Source organism: Chelmon rostratus, chromosome 12 (genome assembly GCF_017976325.1).
Source record: "Chelmon rostratus isolate fCheRos1 chromosome 12, fCheRos1.pri, whole genome shotgun sequence".
Taxonomy (NCBI): domain Eukaryota; kingdom Metazoa; phylum Chordata; class Actinopteri; order Chaetodontiformes; family Chaetodontidae; genus Chelmon; species Chelmon rostratus.
The window spans coordinates 24,634,992-24,654,859 of NC_055669.1; the positions used below are offsets into that span (position 1 = coordinate 24,634,992).

Genomic DNA, 19,868 nt, shown 5'->3' on the forward strand with positions numbered 1-19,868 from the left:
CCTGATATTTAATACATAGGTATAACACACTGCTGCGACCACGGAATATCGGTTTATTAAAACTAAAATCATTTTTGCTCTGAAATTTACTCAAGTACTGCACCTGAGTACAATTCTGATGTATTGTATTACTTTACTGTACACTTCATGTTATGTTTGCACTCCACTGTGTTGATCTGAAAGTTGTAGTTAGCTGTCGGTAAGTTGTTGAAACTCACACTTGAACTACATTATCAAAGATTAAAACCTTTTCGTCTTGTGACTCCTCAGAACAACACAGCGTCTCATTAGAGTCCTGCTTCTGATGTCTTATCCCCCCGCCCCCCCAAACATCTCAGATGGTGTCATTAAAATAACTGTCCGAGGCCTAAATTATTCAATATTTCTTAAAAAAGAGAAAAGATTAGAGAAAAATGAAAAAAATCTGAGCATCAGAACCTTTTCTTCTCTTCTATTAATCCTTTCATGACCCCCTCAAACATCTCTAGTGACCTTTTGGAGGGGCCTGACCCCCATGTTGGGAACCACTAAACTACCAGAACGACATATGAAGCAGCTAAAACGCTAAATCTCATTAATGTTTGAACAAACTAATAATATCATGTAGAATAAGACATCAGCCACAGGGGGCAGCTTTTGATGCTTGAGCACATTAATCCTGTACTGTACTTCTACTTCTGAAGGATTTTTTAACCCTCTTCCCCCACTGCTGACCATAAACACGGCAGGGCCGCCCATACAGCTGAGGAAGCTGACTTTTCAGGCACCCTTAATGGCTGTGGTCCAGTGAAAACATTGGGGACGGGCGTTAAATGATCGAGGAATCAGAAAGTCCATCCAGCCAAAGCACGAGCACCGCGGGACAGCAGCGGGACCATCAGCTGCTGTTTGCATTTGTGCTGCAGTGTTCCTGCTAGAACGAGCGCTGTGTTCCCATTTATTCACATTCAGTTTACGTACAAAAACGCTCGCAGCCTGACAGCGGCTCCCGTGGGGCCCCGCGGTTTCCGATCGGATTAAGTTCAGGGAGCGTCGGCGAAGACGTTTGGCAAATTAGTGTCTCCGAGAGCGAGATAAAACGCTGCGATACAGCCACAGCTGGGTTTGTTTGAATGGTGTCCATTGCTGGCAGAAGGCAAACGCACAGCGCCTAACGATGCAGGCTGTCGGCCCGATAACGACATAAGTAAGACATTTGTCAGAATGAATGGGCCTCACAGATGTACGTTTGTTTAGCTTGTGTGTGTGCTTTTGTAGGCGAACGGAGGTCATTTAAATCTCAAGTGCACGTTTATTGTCTTATGGCTGACTGAGTGTGACTGCACAGTGTGTGGAGGTGAGTGTGTGCGCGGTGTTCAAAGGTGCTCACACAGCTTTTCTTTTTTTTTCAATTTAATGGGTTAAAAGGTTTTTACGGGATTTATTTTTTGCCAGATCAAACTCAAACAATCCATCAGCACGTGGGAATGTAATAGTAAAGTCGGGCGGGTTTTCCCACTGGTCCAGCAACTCAAACCTACAACTAACAGCCTTTTTGGTGCACTTCTTAATGATCTTTACTCCTTACTCCTCACAGATCAATTTCAAATGAGATGCCAGAACTCACCCACATCAATCCTTTATTAATCTTTACTGGACACCAGATGGAACAAAACCAAACAATTTTGCAAGAGCTGTGACACATTCGTGAAAAGCTTTTTCCACACGCTCTATGCCAAACTGCGGATGTGCTGCAGCTCGTTCTGCAGAGGAAGGCTGAGAATATCAAACAGGCCACTGTGGCATGAAGACGCCTCAGGACGACTGTCCGCAGAGGGGGCTGGGGGGTTCACAGGTCCAAAATTTAGCACCTGATCCAAAAACGAACAACCTCTCGGAAACCAGTGTGCACAAATGGACTCCGTCTCCTCAGTATGCATCTGAACACAATCATTTAAAAAAAACTATGTGAACAATCCATGTCAGGATTGTTTGTTTATGTGTTCACACTAACCACTATCAGCTGATTTATCTTCATCAGATTTTATTTATTTATTTTTCACAAAATGGATGAATATTTTTCCGACTCTGAGGTGGTGGACGATGACTTTGTTTACGATGGACGTCCTTACCATTTTGAGCTAGAGTACACGGACGAGGAGCTCGTTGAAAGGAGGATGCGGAGTCAGAGCTGGCCAAACAACAACAAACATGTATCTCCTGGCCGCAAGTCCCACTCTGAGCAACAGAGGCATTCCTCCTCTGTTGTCATCGATGAACATTGTCCACAAGAACACCACCAGTTGCCGGCGCAGCCGTTTGTTGTTGTTTTGGCCAGTTGTCACAGTGTGATGTCAGTGTGTGATGTCACAGTGTGTGATGTCACCGTGTGATGTCACCGTGTGTGATTCAGTGTGTGATGTCACCGTGTGATGTCACAGTGTGATGTCAGTGTGTGATGTCACAGTGTGTGATGTCACCGTGTGATGTCAGTGTGTGATGTCACTGTGTGTGATGTCACCGTGTGATGTCACCGTGTGATGTGATGTCACCGTGTGATGTCAGCGTGTGATGTCAGCGTGTGATGTCACCGTGTGATGTGATGTCACCGTGTGATGTCAGCGTGTCATGTCACAGCATGTCATGTCACAGCGTGTCATGTCAGCGTGTGATGTCACCGTGTGATGTGATGTCACCGTGTGATGTCAGCGTGTGATGTCACAGCATGTCATGTCACAGTGTGTCATGTCACCGTATGATGTCACTGTGTGATCTCTGATGTTACTGTGTGATGTCACACTGTGATGTCAGTGTGCGATGTCAGTGTGTGATGTTAGTGTGTGATGTCACAGTGTGATGTCACAGTGTGATGTCACTGTGTGATGTCACAGTGTGATGACACATATGTGTTTTTGTCAGCACGGCAGTGCCTCGCTCCCACTATGAGACCCGAATGGCCTGCAGTGACGTTGGCATAATCAGAAAAACTCCCTCACTGGGAAAAATCAAGAATACCCCCTCATGCCAGAAAACAACTTGTTTACTCGGTCATAATTTTGCTATTTGCTGACTTGAATTAATATTCGCAGTATTTTTTCACATGTTACACACAAAAAATAGAAACATGAACTTAAATAGGCCAAAAGAACGACTGGCAAACGAGGGAACGGGGGAATGTGCGTTACACCTTGAATGCAGCATGCGGCACAGCGTGCTTATGAAAACAGAGTTCAGACTTCTTCAAAGTTTCTGAAGAAGACTGTTCGCTGTTTATTCGTAACAAATGATCCAAGCGAGTTCCACGAGGAGCGAGAAATTGCACGAGTTTTAATACTTCAAACCTGGTCAGCCACCTGAAACATAACCATCGCTTTGACGGAGTTCGGAAAGCGTATGAGGACGGCCGGCCTGCTAAAGACGCTAACTTAGCAAGGCAGCCGCAAAGAAGCCACCGGGACTTACGCGTCGGTGAGGCTTTCGAAAAGTCCAAGAAATTTGCCAAAGATGACCCACGGGCTGAGGTTATTGAAGATTTAATCATGGACGTGATGGCGCTTGACTTACTATGGACTGCCCTTCTTCAGTTTGTTTACATAGATAAGTCTAAGTAAGGGTTCATGTATCTTCCTTCAGGATGACATAGAAGCCCGACGCGACACTTCTCCGTAGGAAACTGCTCACTATACGTTATCCCGCTTAGAACACGGCTTATTACTAAAGCATTCAATAATGTGACACAAAAGAGTGATTAAAACATATTTTATTGATTTAAAATGAGCCTACTCTCGCCTGTCACCGCTCTCACTGCGCAGCGGCTCTGAAAGTAAACACGTACGTTGCGTAGCAACCGCCTCTCACTGCGCGCAGGCCAGCAGGCAGGAAAACTTATTTCTTTACAGCTATTCAGCGAAATCATGTCAAATGTGGAGACGTGACGGGATATCCCAGACCTGAGAGAGACATAGCTGGAGACAGTTTGGTTTACCGCTATTTTTTCGGACTGATGGATAAAAGTCCTGCATCAGCTGATTTCTTTCAGCGTCAGACATTTAAAAAATCTGTCTCCAGTTTTGTCTCCACTCAGCAGTCTTTTAGCAGACTGATCGTCCATGCTGTGTTTCTCTTGGTGTTTTTTTCGTGTCTGTCGGCTTCAATCTGGTCAATCTCTGCGTCCTCAAGTATTTTTTTGTATTTGTATTTTGTGTCTTAATATCGCTCCTCCTGTCGGTCCAGCGTTGTTCTTTACTTTTCTCGTCTTTTTTGCTGGGGACATCATTCTCCAGCCAAGTGTTTGGTCCTCTCCAAACAAATTAAAAATAATGTACGGAAAATGCTCCATATTATGCCACTCAAATCAGCTGGCGATTTGTTATTGAGCTTGGTACATTAAGGGATTGCCCCTTTAGTCTCTTCCTGTTAGGAACACCGCTGAATTTTCACGATTGACCAATCAGAATTGAGTATTTAAGAGTGCCGTCTTCTGTCAGTACAATATGCATTGTGCATTATTTTTGTTGTCATTGAGGAATGCACTTTTCCAGTTTGTTTAAATAGAAATGTTTGAATCTAACTTGTGCCAGTGCATTAATTTTCTATGTATATTTTTTTTTTGTAAACTTCTGGAAAACACTTTTTCAGTTTGTAATCCTGATGCATGTATTTGCATCATTTCAAGGGGCCTTTATTTTTATATCAGTAAGTAATGCACATTATTTAAATTGATGTGAGATATCAAATAGGTTTGTTTGATAGCTTTAAGAACATGTTTGAGAGGCTTACCAACAGTTTTTCATTGGAAAAATAAATATCTCTTCATTTAAAAAGTCAAAACTGTTTTTGGTTTTGTTCATGGTATTGATGTCATGATGTTAGGTATATGTGTGTGTTATCGGTTATCGGTATCGGTTTTAAAAAACAGTTATCGTGCATCCCTAATTAAATCAAGATCAGGAATGATGAGATCTGGAGCGTTTTAATGAGGCGCAGATATACAGTGTTTCTGTGTCTCTCTACAAATAACACATGGGTGATATTAATATGGATTATGGATGTATTAAAGTATGAGAGTGTGGAGCAGCTGATATGCAAATGCATGCAGCAAAGACCTCCAAATTCTAATCACATCATCACCTTTATAGAAGAACTTAAAATTAAAAACTGTTATCGTGTCGTGCTTTAGTTATCACCCATAGCCCACTATGCTAATGAGCTGAGTAATGAAGCTAATTAACATAGCGATTGGCAAATATTTCTTTGCCAGCATGTCAGACAATAACACACCATCGGGGATATCGGGTCTAAATGTAGTTCATCTGGTCTGTGTGGGGCCAAAGTGGGAGTAAGACCGACAATGTGTCCCTCAGATGCATCATAAAGGACAAACTAACCTGATCGGTAACGTTCGTCTCTGGAGCCAGAGGAGCGCCGGCGGTGGTAGCGGGAGGATGAGGACGGGGTGACCGGGGTTCTCCTCTCCTGGCCCATGGGCGGATCCATTCCTGGAACAGAAAGGTTCAGCGGTTCAGAGGCTGCGACTCCCGACTCACTGCGATGCTTTCAAAAGCTTCAGTGCCTCAAAATTTGTTCTCCTTCACTGAGTTTACTTCGAGTAGTTCAGTTAAATGCAAACACACAGATACGACATTTACATCTACTGAGACCTACACCTCCTGAGGGTGTCATTATCTCCAGTGTCCACAGCACCTAAACCTCCATCATCTGCTTAGAAATCACTGAAAAAGCTGCTCACTAGTTTTACAGTAATCCAGTGAAAGTTGTCTGTCCATGGACGCAGTGCAAACAGGAAGTGAAACTTTGGTGCACTTTTAATGGTGCAGATTTGCCAAAATGTACCAAAAGAAGGGGTGGGGGCGGGAATGGGTGCAGTTGTCTCACCCTGATCTATGATGCAATAGAAACAAACCAGCCAAGAAACGCACATGCACACCCCGTCTAGGAAATCCCACTTCCTTCGAGGAAATTCACTTCGTTCTGGAAACATCTGTAATTATTCCCCACAGCTGAGGCGGCTGTGAAACTACCTGTAGACTTTAAGTTTTTTTTACTTCACACACACAGCACAGACTGTTCAAATAAACCTTATTCAGTAAGATAAAGTCTGAAGATCTCTGTCTGAAGGGGCAGTTGCATGCAGCAGATCCCAGATCGCCTCCCAGATCAAGAGATACGCACACAGTCGAGAGGAAAGAAAGAATCACAACATTAAAAACGAGAGAGAGATTTTCTTCAATATCTTGAATCAGTGTGAGGTAGATAACCACACACACACACACACACACACACACACACACACACACACACACACACACACACACACAAGCACAGTCACTCACAGAGAAAACAACCTCCATACACACCAATCGATACGTCTGATGATAACAACCACCCCTGCTCCTGACAGCTACGGCTGCTGCAGAGCTGCTGATCTATGAGCATCCATCTCAGCTTCACACTTCCACCCTCGTCCGTCTTCATTAGAGCTCTCAGAGCGGCTCAGAGCATCACTGCTGCTCAGGAGAGAAGCTAAAAGTCGATTAGCCGACCATATAACGACTACCAGCCAGCGCTGGAATACAAGACAGGTCTGGGAAATACCTCGCCCTCCTGTTTCCTCTGGGGAGTCTGGCCGGATGGATTCTCCCCTCCTGACTCGTTCTACTCGCTCTCTTCCTCGGACTCAGTTGTTCAGATTTGTTTGTCCATGCTATGTTATAGCGCCTTTACATTACAAGACAGACATCCCTGGTTCCCAGAAGATAGACCCGACTGACCGGTGATCCTCCAGGAGGTCAAAGTCTCCACTTATCCTGTGAAACATCTCAGCATCTACTCCACAAATAAGAAGAAGACGATTAAGACCAGAAGATTAGTCCCAATGACTTTGGTGATCTCCTTTGTATCTAGTAAAAAACATCAAAACTGAATTAGGAAAATCACTGTTCATGCCGTTTCAGATTTTGTGAGGTTGAAATGCTTAAAATATGGAAGAATTATCCTCCTAATTATTTATTATTTATTATAATCTGGGCAAAAGAGAGAGTGAAGCTGGAAGTCAGTCAATTAAGGGACCTTGGGATCTAGTACCATTTTGCATCTTAACAACACAATAGGTGCTTTTGGCCCAGGACCCACCATTAAGTTTCAGTTTTGACCCTCCAAGATAAAAAGTTTGGCCAGCCCTGATCACGAGGCTGAAAGTAATTCTCCTGGGGTCGCCATCAGAAGTCCTGCTAGTTATGAGCACGAGCTCAAACACTCGGCCTGTTCTTGGTTAATTAGAGCAGGGAGATGAACTGTTCACAAGTGTTGATCAGTACAACCTTCACATGTTCATATGGAGCATGTTTACCTGCAAAAAGCCTTCATGCAACTACACTTGACTCGTCTGCAAGTGTTCCTTATTGTTAGTTCTAAACTTCCTGGATGTCAGCTGGGTGACGTTTGTGACACAACAAGAAACAATATTTGACCCAGACGTGAAAAGACACACAAGCACACGGAGAAACCTTGAAGGAAATCAATGCAGGCCTCACGTTCATTCTGTTTCTGTCAACCGCTGCAGGTAGAAAGACACCAACAGCATCTGAACTAGCAGTAAAAACATTTCTACTGCACTAAAAACTTCAAGCAGAAATAATAACAAGAAGAAGAAAGAACGTGCTAAAAATAAAATCTATAAGTCAGTACATTGTATGATATATATGCAGTGCAGGATATAACAGCATGTGCTCATATTCACATTACAATCTTACAGTGGTTAATTAATGCATTCAACTTACTGACGAAAACAACAAATGTTCAGAATAAGCAGACTTCCACATGCTGTAAATTCATTAGTGCATGCAGGGAAGTAACAGCGCAAAGATCAAAATCTGCATGAAAACGTTAATGATGTGAGGTTGTACTAAAAATCAAATAACGTCTTCCAATAAATATCGTTTAAGGCATATTAAACACTAAATCTGCAGACTAATTTCAGGTTTGTACTGTGTTCCCAGATGAAAGACAGTGAAGATGAGCTAACAAAGGGTGGAATTAATCATTAAAACAGTTCACACTACATGGCTCACAACCCGCTCTGAGGACGAGATGAACAGCGTGCGAGTGTTCTCAGAGGGGAGGGCTGCACAAATGCTGAACAGCGTAGTTCAAGGTCTTCTCAGGCTCACACTGACTCGCTACAAACAAACCACGGGTTATAAACATGACGACAAGCAGCTCATTCATAAGACGGGCTTAGGTAGGTGGTGGTCTGCAGCGTCATGCTCGCACAGGGCTGGGTATCAGCTGAAACACTTTCATCAGTATCGTCCGTGTGAACTGTAATTTTGTGAACCTTTTTATTTGACAAAACCAGCAAAACTTGTCAGAACAAGTCGCACTTTGGCCCAATGAAGCCTTGCCTAAAACTTTAAAACCTGTTAGGTTAATCGGTGAAACATTAAATAAATGACTGTGAAAACAAAACGAAGAACATGATGAAACACTGGATCATAATGTTCATACTGTATAATTCAAGGGATGCACATGTATCAAACCAAACCAGAAGTTCATTAAAGTGACTGAGAGAAAGTTTTCTCTAGTGGTCATCAACCAATCGCAAACAAATAATCTGGTTATGAACATTATTAATGGATAAAACTCGTCTAAATATTGACTGACAGCTGGAAACATCACGGAAAATATGCTTTGGGTAAACACCTTTGGAAACCTCCTCTTCATCACCATCATCATGGAAGAAAATCCCAAATGTCAAATGCAGATATTTCATGTTTGATGACATAATGTGTTTAGTTTAGCTTTGAGTTTACAGGAGCGTCACATGACGAAGATCACACCGTCTTGTCTGCTTTGCCTTCTGCTGCACCAGGGTTTGTTTGAAATGAAAACCTTTTAAGTGTTAAAGTGGTGGTGGTCCAAGCGGTGGTGAACACATTCTCACCAGTCTGAATGACAGATCTGTTTGCCTACACAGGCAACAGGTGAAACTACTCTAAGGACACATAACACACATACTGGACAAAACCCACATCAACGTCTACAGCCAAACACACTTTATTACCAATGGACTTTATTATTATTCCAACCGTTACACTTACAAGAGCCAATACGATTTTAATCTGCACAAATAAATGAAGTTGAATTTCTAAGCTTATCACAACCAAGTAAAATAAATGTATGCCGAGTCCACAGGAGTTGGTCCTGGTATTGCTACAGAAGCTAAGACAGCGATACACAGTATACATAAGATGCATAATGATAAGGATACTGTCACTCAGACAATTAGCTTGTTATTATTTCCACAATCCAATGACTTCAAATAAAAGCAGCAACATTTTTGTGACATGTGACATGTGACGTGTGACGTGTACTGGAAGAAACCAGCTAGCTGTTTCCTGAATGATAAGCTTTAGGGTCAAACTGAGCAATATTAAGTCCCTGTGCAGGTGTGTCAATTGCTGTGTTTCTATCGAGGTGTTTTATGCTCATTTTGAAAAGCTTGATAGAAACAGCAAAATTTTAAAAGAAATTCTCTATTTTGCAAGAAAGTTTTGTACGCTAACTCGAAAAAGTGTTAATGCCCTTAATTTAGAGATGGAAACACCTCTGCTGAGTAAGTTCTGATGCAACGTAACACTCTTCGTCTTCATAATCTTCAACTCGCCGACGTGAAAGAACAATTACGAAAAACAAATTTCTGCAGACCTCTCTCCGTTTTACTCTCAGGTAGCCGAGGCGACCCGTGTTGTTTCCAGTTTTCAACGTTCTTCTTCTTCTACTCTGTTTATTATAGCCATACATAACGCAGCTTACACCGCCAACTTCTGACAAAGCTATGCTTTGTGTAGCCGAGTTCATCCGCTCCAAACCAGCGATTCCTTCATTATCAGCATGAGATGCAGATAAATTCAAGTTATACTCGAAAGTCAGTGAGTCAGTCAGTGAGTAGCGTTTTATTTTATGGGTTCATAGATCCTAAACGACTTCCTGAGAATTTTAAAGAGTTTCCTGGAAAGAAGTCCAAGACTTGGTCCTGTACCAATTACAGTAAAAAATCTAGACATAGTTCAAATGGAACAGTTCCAAATGATTAATTCAATTACCTGCTAATGAGAGAGAGAGTTTTAGTGCATGCACAGCAGGTCAGCTGACTTTTCAGGAAAAGTCTTGACAATTATTCACTGAATCAATATTAACCATTAAGACTATTATAATTAATAACAGATCTGTAAGATAGTTAGCATGTAGATGTCCTGAAACTACAGCCAGAAGGTAAGTAAGGGTTCAGTCTTTCATTTATATGATTTAATACATTTCGATCAGTCTACGTCAAAAGGAAATACTTCTCTCTTCTTCTCCACTTCTTTCTTTCTGAGCGGTTGTGACGACTAGTTACCAGGCAGAAAAAGGCTTTATAGACAAAAAATACAGTAAGTTCATTAAATATTATACACTTTTAATTTCCCTAATAGTAGGAGTGGTTAGACCTCCATCAATAGTTAAACAACAATGTTTAATTAGTTTACTTTTCATGTGCACACTACTTAACTTTCCACTTTCATCAAGTTGTCACAACATTTCCCAGTTTGACTGACAGGAGATCCCAGATCTTCAACAACTCCAGTCTTCTTCAGCTTGCACAACCCAACAGCAGCTCCATCTGACAGCCAGAGTCCAGCATAGAGAGGCTGAGTGAACGTGGTCTGGACTCTGTGGAGGAGAGCCACGGTCTCTAAGACGCTGTAGAAGGACAGAATACCTGCACTGTGATCCAGTTATTTGGCATGCATACTGCAAGAAGTCAGCTCTGGTTTGCAGATGCCTTCACTAGCTTGTGTCTCTTTAATGGAGCTACATCATAGTGAGGTTGGAGGTGTTTCTCACAATAAGAAGCCAAACACTGTTGACAGGATTTGAAGGCTTTTAGCTGGTAGACATCACAGGCCACATCTTCAGGTCCAGAATTGCAGAGATCAGCAGGAGAAGCTTCTTCCGTCGTCTTCAGTTCCTCCAGTGAAGGTCTGCCTACACTGAGGGCAGCTGTAGATGCTCCTATGATCCTCATTATCGAAGCAGTCCTTGATGCAGCTCATGCGACCACAGGGAACAGGAACAGTCACCGGCTCATTTAGTAGATCCAGACAAACTGAGCAGCAGAACTTGGCTTGTTCAAGCTGAATCCCTTGTGCCATGTTGCCTTCGGATGAGAGTAGGTGTCTGCTGACTGAGAGACAAGAAATGGCTAAAGCATTTTCACTTCATTTGAACACATAGGAGAGCGAGGGCTTTGCAGGCTTTGCTTCATTCCAGAAAAAGGTTCCCGTAAAGTAGCAACTACCCTTTGTTCTTAGCAGAGGCTGACATTGACTGGGAATATTGATGGATGGAGGAAGGAACATTTTGAGGATGTCCCTCTGTTGAGGACAATGCCAGAGAACTCAGAGGAAGCCTCACCGATCACTGTGGCCGAAGTCAAAGAGGTATTTCAAAAAAAACCCAGCCGAGGAAAGGTGCCAGGGGGGTGATAATCCCCTGTGATGCTGAAGGATCTGGATATCATCTGGCAGCACTGCCGAATCTGGGTCTGTGCTCACGGACTAACGGCTCCTATGTTCTAAAAAGGAAGGTCCATAACACTGAAATTCCCCTTCAGTCTACATTAGCTTGTGTGATTTGGGGAAGACTTTTGACTGCGATACCCCAGTATCATTAACACAGCAACACGGTGGGTCAAACTGCATCTGTATGAGTGAAGACGTATCAGCTGGCTTCATGGTCCTCCTGACATCCTGGAGTTGGATACAGGTCAGATGCTGCCCAGCTTATTGAACTGGCATTGCTACCAGGAATAGAAACTGATTCAATGATACCAAACATAAACATAATCACGTCATCTATCTGGCAGGGATGCAACAGTCTGAGTGTTCTGTTGGGTCAGAATACAAAGTACCAGGTCATTTCACTGACACTACTATTGGTCCTTATTAGGTAGCAAAATCCTGTATCCACATTTCATTGCAGTTCATCAGATTAGGTCTCTGTGTTGGACTCAGCGAAGGTTGTGCCTCTCCACCAATTTTTATGTTTTAATGTGCATCTTGATGGAGGTTCAGAGTCTCATTAGGTAGATGCTGTAGAATGCGTATAATTCAAAATGTTTTCTTTCTTCAGTCTTGATAGTCTCGGGACCTTGACGGTCATGATGTGCTTGTCCCACCCAAACTCCACCAAGGCTTCCTCGCCTCTTCCCACGTCAGGATTCTGCAGCCCCCAGGAACTTCTAAAGTCATTGGTGTTAAACTCCCAGATATGTCTCACATTTCCACATGACAGCAATTTCAAGGACTCAGACTCTTTTAGAGTGTCCTAGAGTTTGAGCGTCTCTGCTCGGGATGAAAATTTAGAGTGACAAAGCCGAAGTTTAACAGGGTGAGAAACCTGTTCGTCTGTGTGTAATCAAACTGCTAAATACTGATAATATAAGACTGTTGAGTGATGATGGTGATGCTGTTTTAACCGCTGATGACTAAAGGCTAGATGTATTGTAGGCTTTACGATGACACTTTATAAACATTGTTTTATATGAGCTTGTGTTGTGATGTTTCATTTGGCTGCAGGTCAAATTTCCTCTTGTTGACAACAAAGCTGAAGCTGAAATTTCTGAGACGGCGGCATTCATTAAAGCAAAATCCAGGCGCTTTCAAAACGTGCCTACAAAACCAAGGGTGACGTTATTGTAACCACATCCATGCTCTTCTAGGCTATGACTACAAACTGGACAATACCTGGTGTGCTAATCAATAATTGGAAAATAAGTGAAAAGTGTTGTACCATAACTTTTCTTTGTATTGAAAGTACGGTGTGCTGGATCTCATGATATCAAAGTCCTCTCCGCGTAAACTAAACCTAATCCATAATGTGGAACCATGTAAATCTGGGTAACTGGGGGAAAATCCATTACTTTGAACACTGTAAATGCTTTAATCAACCATACCAGCCTGACTGTTCACTGAGCAGTGTGGATTAACAGGCCAGAGCTGAAATACATCACAGGGAAGAAGCCATGTCACTGGTGTGTGTGTGTGTGTGTGTGTGTGTGTGTGTGTGTGTGTGTGTGTGTGTGTGTCCATGTGAAAGGGAGTATTATATTGTTAGGTGTGTGTGTGAGAAAGGGTCTGAAAATGAGAGGGGGGGGGCGCTGTGTGTATGCATGTGCACAAATGTGTGTGTTACTGGTGCATTGAAATAAGCACACACACACAGTGTAGGGTCAGAACACTGTGTGTGTGTGTGTGTGTGTGTACACGTGTGGGCGTGTGCGTCGGCGTGCACAGAGGCGTGTGTGTCATCCGGTCCCCCATAGCGAAATAGGAACCCCCCCCCCACCAGACTTGGATGTGAATACCACCACACATTTTCTCCTTTCCACACCCTTCATTCCTTCCCATAATGCACTTCCTGACATCCCCCCACCATACGAAGACACACACACACACACACAGTGTATTTCAGTAATAGCTTTGGCAGTGCCAGTGTGTCTGCTGGTCTCCAGTGACGCTCCAGTCTCATCCTCACCAGTCGATCTGATGCAGTGTTTGACAGCAAAATGGACTTTTAGATCGTTTGTGGTGGGACTCACTAACATCCATCTGTGGTGTATTACCAAAAAAACAACGCAACTGGTGACGAGTTATTGAATGTAGGAAGATCAGAATCAACAAATACCCTGTATGAAAGAAAATCAAACTCTCCAGCTGCTTTTTAGAAGAAACGCGAATCGTAGCGGTTCAAACTGGAAATCAACTGGACAAAAACATCTAAATAAATAAACAGATATTCTTGGAATTGAAGCATTGTGGTTTCAAACTCTGCAACCGCCTGCAAGGTCCTTTCAGTCTTTTAGCCTTTAAGCCATCAGAGTTAAGTGTCTTTTCACTGTGAGCTGGTTAAACATTGTCATCACGTGTCCACACAATGTCCAAATCTGAAGGTAGAGTGAAGAAACGCTACCAGAGTTGGGTTTCATGCATCTTTCAGCAGGAACAAAAAGGTTATGGACACACTGATCTATCAGTTTCTAAGAAGGAACGCACTTCAGCTCTGAGTCCTTCAGTCTGCAGTAGTCCTGTTGGGATTAGGAAACCTGTCTCCTAGAAATTACTCTTTTATACAACTCATTACAAATAGCAAATATCCATCCATCCATCCATCCATTGTCTTCCGCTTATCCGGGGCTGGGTCGCGGGGGTAGCAGTCTAAGCAGGGAAGCCCAGACTTCCCTCTCCCCAGGCACTTCCTCCAGCTCTTCCGGGAGGACCCCGAGGCGTTCCCAGGCCAGCCGAGTGACATAGTCCCTCCAGCGTGTCCTGGGTCTTCCCCGGGGCCTCTTCCCAGTGGGACATGCCCGGAACACCCTCCCAGGAAGGCGTCCAGGAGGCATCTGATAAAGATGCCCGAGCCACCTCAGCTGGCTCCTCCCGACGTGGAGGAGCAGCGGCTCTACTCTGAGCTCCTCACCCTATCTCTAAGGGAGTGCCCCGCCACCCTGCGGAGGAAACTCATTTCAGCCGCTTGTATCCAAGATCTCGTTCTTTCGGTCAGGACCCAAAGTTCATGACCATAGGTGAGGGTGGGAACGTAGATTGACCGGTAAATCGAGAGCTTTGCCTTTCGGCTCAGCTCCTTCTTCACCACGACGGACCGGTACAACGACCGCATTACTGCTGCCGCCGCACCGATCCACCTGTCAATCTCCCGCTCCATCCTTCCCTCACTCATGAACAAGACCCCAAGATACTTGAGCTCCTCCACTTGAGGCAGGATCTCTCCTCCGACCCGGAGGGGGCAAGTCACCCTTTTCCGGTCGAGAACCATGGCCACATTCGCCCTCGGCTGCAAACCGCCCCAACACATGCTGGAGGTCCTGGTTCGAAGAAGCCAACAGGACAACATCATCCGCAAAAAGATGAGATGAGATCCTGCGGTCCCCAATCCAGACTCCCTCCAACGTAATGCCAGTCACATTATGTTTCATATTAACACAACAAGGAAATGTTAATTAACACACCTGACAAAAATGAACATGTGTTTGCTGACAATCTTACAAAGCACTATCCACTCATAGCAGCTACAGCGTCATTCAGCTTTCTCAGGGTTATGTTTGGAACAGAAACAGGAAGCACTTTGTTAATATAAGGGAAAATCTTCTGAATACAGAAAAAGTCATTTATTTTGTATTCTTGCATCTTTGATAATCTGCATTATCAAACATGATCAACACTTCAGTGGGCTTCAAGCATGAGCAGCCAAAAGATAAGAGCTGTCCGTGTGACGTGGCTGAAACAGTGGCTTTATTATCTCCACCAGACGTAAACCTGCCTGCAGCTAATCTCACTGACTACTGAACTCAGCCTGATGCTTCTGTGCACATTTCTGACTCCCCTTCATTCCACAACCCTCATGCACACACACACTGGACACCCGGCCTGCCGTGCACTCCCCGCCCACCCGCATGCCCCCGGAGACACCTGGAGGAGATCTCCTAGTTACTCACATGTTGTTTATTAGCAACTTCTCCACATTCCACAACTTTCTGTTTGCCCTGGTTCTGCTTTTCTCGACCATTTTGGTTTTGAGCAACTTCTTCTCGTTTTCATGTTATAATAATTCATATTTCTAAAACAATACCAACACGATGCTTTGTGAAAAGAGCTGAATGGACAGGCGAAGGAATGTCAGTGTTACCTGGTGCTTGAGGGAAGAAGGCTCCGATCAGCTTGGATCGCTTCTTCTCATAGCCCTTCTGTGTGATATCACCTGCCAGAGACAGAGATAGAGAAAGAGACATTTACTTTCCAGATTATATATGTCATAATGAAGCCTGCATGAAGTCACAGTATAGAATAAAGCCCCGCCATCATCCTAAATCCAACTACATAAGGCTGAAAACAGTCCTGTTTCTGTAGATAACATCAGCTGAATTCATGGGAACGAACGACAGAGAAGGGACAACGCTGCACCGAAGTGTTGTTCTACAAAAAGCTGCAGTCGAAGACATTAAAACCCAAAGCAGTCTGAGAGAAAGCTGTCTGACTTATCGCATTATGCTTAGTCATTCTCGCCACTCAACCGAGACCAGATGGTGCAGTTTTATTGCATGTGTGTGTATGTGCGTGTGTGAGTGTACGTGCATAAATCTGAAACTCAAAGCACTGCGCATGCACTTAATTCACCTTTCACGGAGCGGCGAACCACCTCAAAACTTGCTGACTGATCTCCCCGTGCGACGCGATAAATCAAGCCTACCTACGGTCCCATCAGCAGATTTGCACGCAGCACAAAGCACATCTGAATCCAATAGGTCTTTTATAACGTGCTTGGCATTGTGTTTTAACCACCAGGGAATACCAGGCGGGAGGAGTTTGCCACATTTAGTGAGAAAGTTTTAGAAAAGCCAGCCAGAAAAATATGGAAAATGACTGGAAAGTAAATAAAAATCATCTGAGAGCTTGTTCTTGATTGACAGCATCTGAAAACCCCACCCAGTTTGTACTCCGAGTGAAGTGAAACAGACACCAGGAGTCGCTGACAAATACTTTCTGGGTGAAATAACGCAACAACTGAAGACGAGAGCGGAAAACAAAAGAGAGAGGCATCATGGGAATTGGAAAAAGTACCCAAAGACATATCGTTTGAGGGCAAATCAAAAGCAAGAGTTGAATGTGAAAGCAGAGGAGCGAGGGGGGGCAGGTGAGTGATGCTGCTGTGATGACGGATCTCTCTGAGCAGATCCACCATGAAGACCCCAACTGGTCCCGGCAGGTGGGTGAAAGCGAAAGCGAGGTAGACCAAAAAAAAGGGGGGACAAGAAAATATAAAGAGGAAGGTCAACAAGTGAAGACAATCAAGCCAAGAAGAGGTTTTTTATTTATAAAGTTAAAAAAAAAAAATCTAAAAAAAAAGAAAATGATGAGGCATAAATTTGACAGTGTCACAGTATGTGCTTATTGATTTATGACAGACTGAAAGCAAACACTTCCTGATGAAAAGGTAAAAATCATTCTGCTCTCTTACAGAGACGGAGATGTTGTGACAACTGCGACTGAAAGTGAAAACGCCGACTGATGAGAACAATGTCGGCATTTCTCTGAGTGGAGGGTGACTCAGTGAAAAGAATTTAAAAACTCAGAGAAAGTCAGCGTGAGGAGCGTCCCCTGACTCGAGCGTCGCGAGACACATGAAACGGACCTGAGTGACGTTAAATCCGCAGCGGATTTGTCGAACACGGGAAAAGCTGTTTGCGCGGCCGACTTGACAAATCCGCCTTAAACACACGTACATGTGACTAACCGGCTCGGATCAGGAAACCGAGGGGCGCGGACGTCATCGCTGACGATATCTGCGCTCTTTGTGTGTGTGTGTGTGTTTCTGGTAGCGTGAAGGCACATGGTAATAATTAGCATCTCCGGCAGGAGATCTGACCGCCCTGCAGGGAGAAAGAGAAACTGGCAAATGCTTCAGTTTGAAAAGAGAAAAAGACACACCGAGGGAGGTGGAGGCACAAAGGATGAATGGAGGGAGGTCTGACCTTGTCGTCGAGATACAAACTTCATCTTAAAGCGACATAAACACACACACACACACTTAAGTGTGAGTCAGTGAGCTGTGCAGTTAGATACCGCAACAGCTCTGTTAGCAATTTCCATCCAATCAGACAGCAACTTAACCAGTCAGTCTCATGGTTTAACAGGGTTTGTGAGGGTCCATTTTACCTTTATTCCACATTCTGACATGTCTTATTAATGATAACAAGTCCTGCAAATATAAACCAAACACACATTATTCGTCAATCAATATTAGAACAAAACTGTTTTCTGATCCGACGGCCCAAAACTTTTCCAAATCACTGCTGAAACATAAATGCAACTCGTGATTTATTTATGACAAAGGTTTGGTGAGCCGAGCCGGAGAAACATCATGGTTTCTGATTTCAGTCACACTTTATATTAAGACACACATATTCACCACTAAGTGTTTGCTTCTTAGCATTCACGCTGGCAGCATATTGGCCTCATTTCTGTGTTTGTGCTACAGACGTGTCTGAGATGTTTCACAGCTGAATGCTCAACAGAATACATTATGTGACATTAAGTTTTGAACATTAAAATCAGTGAAATTTCAATTATTTTGGATAATCAGTAAAATCATAAAGCACAGTGAACGTGAAAAATGAGTCAAATGTACATAAAAATAGTTTCAATAAAACATTTATTGGTGTAGTTTAGAGCGCTGGACTTTATTTTACTACTCCTTTTTGTGATCAGATATTCCAGACCACATCTGGAGGTGGTCTGACTTGCACTGGGATCAGATTACAGCCAGGTAGAAATGCAACCAGCACACAACATGACCACTTGTTGTTGTGTTGTTGTTGTTGCTGAAAGGTCGCCGAACTCCTCCTCTCCTGCTCAGCGGCAGCTAGCAAGTGTAGTCTGCGGTGACCTGGAACACACCGTGTGTGTGCTGACGTCCAACTGACTTACCGAGGTCCAATCACAGTTGAGCTAACATGATTATTAATATCAGCTGTAAATGCAAAGGCCGCTGGATCATTTAAAGCCTCCACATAATCTGATCACATGTTAAATGTGTGTAAATGGGGCCAAACACACAGGTTCACATCTGGAAGCTGCTCGGTTCAGCTACAGTCCTCATTGTTTTCTCTTTCCCAGCCGACACACAGACAGCTGAGAGACGTGGAAACATAAAAGTCTGGGGGTCAGACTCCTCTAACACAAGCTCACCTCTCTAACATTTAGTCCAAATCCAAAAAATACATAAAGTGAAGCAAATATATCAAAACAAAGTAAAGGAAAGCCAGTAAATTAACATAAATGAGGATCCTGCTGACTTTACAGTCAGAACCACGGCGGGTTCACCTCCAACCACCGTCCTGCTACCATCTCCAAGTGAAGAGCGTTAGATTGCTTTGAAATGTGCACGATTATGTAATAAAACAAACTGCCCATCAGGCTGTGCAAGAATGTGATGAAGACTGACATTGAAATCAATTCTCAGCTTCAACGTCCGGGTGTAAATTCTTCTATGCAATATCAGTTCCACTATGAGGCCATAAGTATGTGGACACCCCAAACTATGGCCTGTTTCTCATGGCCTCTTTATTCAAGTTAAAGGAAATCTTAAAGCTACAGCGTACAAAGACATTTCAGCCAATAATGTGCTTCCAACTTTGCATCATTTGTGTTTGCCCAACTCCATGAAGAAATAGTTTTCCCAGTCTAGTATGAAAGAATTTGACTGGTCTGCGCAGAGTCCTGACCTCAACCACATCCACATCCCACACCTGTGGGTTGGGACACTGACTGAGAGCCAGACCCGATCACTCTGCATCAGTGCTGGACCACACTAATGCCAAATGGGTGCAAATCCCTGCAGCCAGGTTACAGAGGCTGTTAGAGGCAGTTACAGCAGCAGATTAATGTCCATGGCTTTGAACTGACAGGTTCAATTACACATACGGCTGAAATGCTCAGGTGTCCACATACTTTTGGCCATATCATGATCTGCATGAAGCTGCAGCCTTAGAGCACAACTCTGCTCTGCTAAGTCACCTTCTGACAGAGAGAGAGAGAGAGAGAGAGAGAGAGAGAGAGAGAGAGAGAGGATGACCATACAGAGAGAGAGAGAGAGAGAGAGAGAGAGAGAGAGAGAGAAAGCAGAGTCAGTTTGTACAGAAACAGCAGGGCTGAGCCTCTGTGACCATATACAGTAAGAGAGAGAGAGAGAGAGAGAGGATGACTAACAGACAGAGAGAGAGAGAGAGAGGATGACCATACAGACAGAGAGAG

At 43.7% G+C, this 19,868-nt stretch overlaps 1 protein-coding gene across 6 annotated transcripts in view; it reads right to left on the reverse strand.

Annotated features, from left to right (window-relative positions):
- LOC121614598 (disco-interacting protein 2 homolog C) overlaps window positions 1-19,868 on the reverse strand; it is a 197,020-nt gene that overhangs the window by 79,653 nt on the left and 97,499 nt on the right. For all 6 annotated transcript variants that reach the window (XM_041948564.1, XM_041948562.1, XM_041948563.1 and 3 more), the window contains exons 2-3: window positions 15,745-15,816; window positions 5,367-5,477 (exon numbers count right to left, since the gene is read on the reverse strand). In XM_041948564.1, coding sequence (XP_041804498.1) covers window positions 5,367-5,477; window positions 15,745-15,816 — 183 coding nt within the window. The remainder of the gene's footprint in view (window positions 1-5,366; window positions 5,478-15,744; window positions 15,817-19,868) is intronic.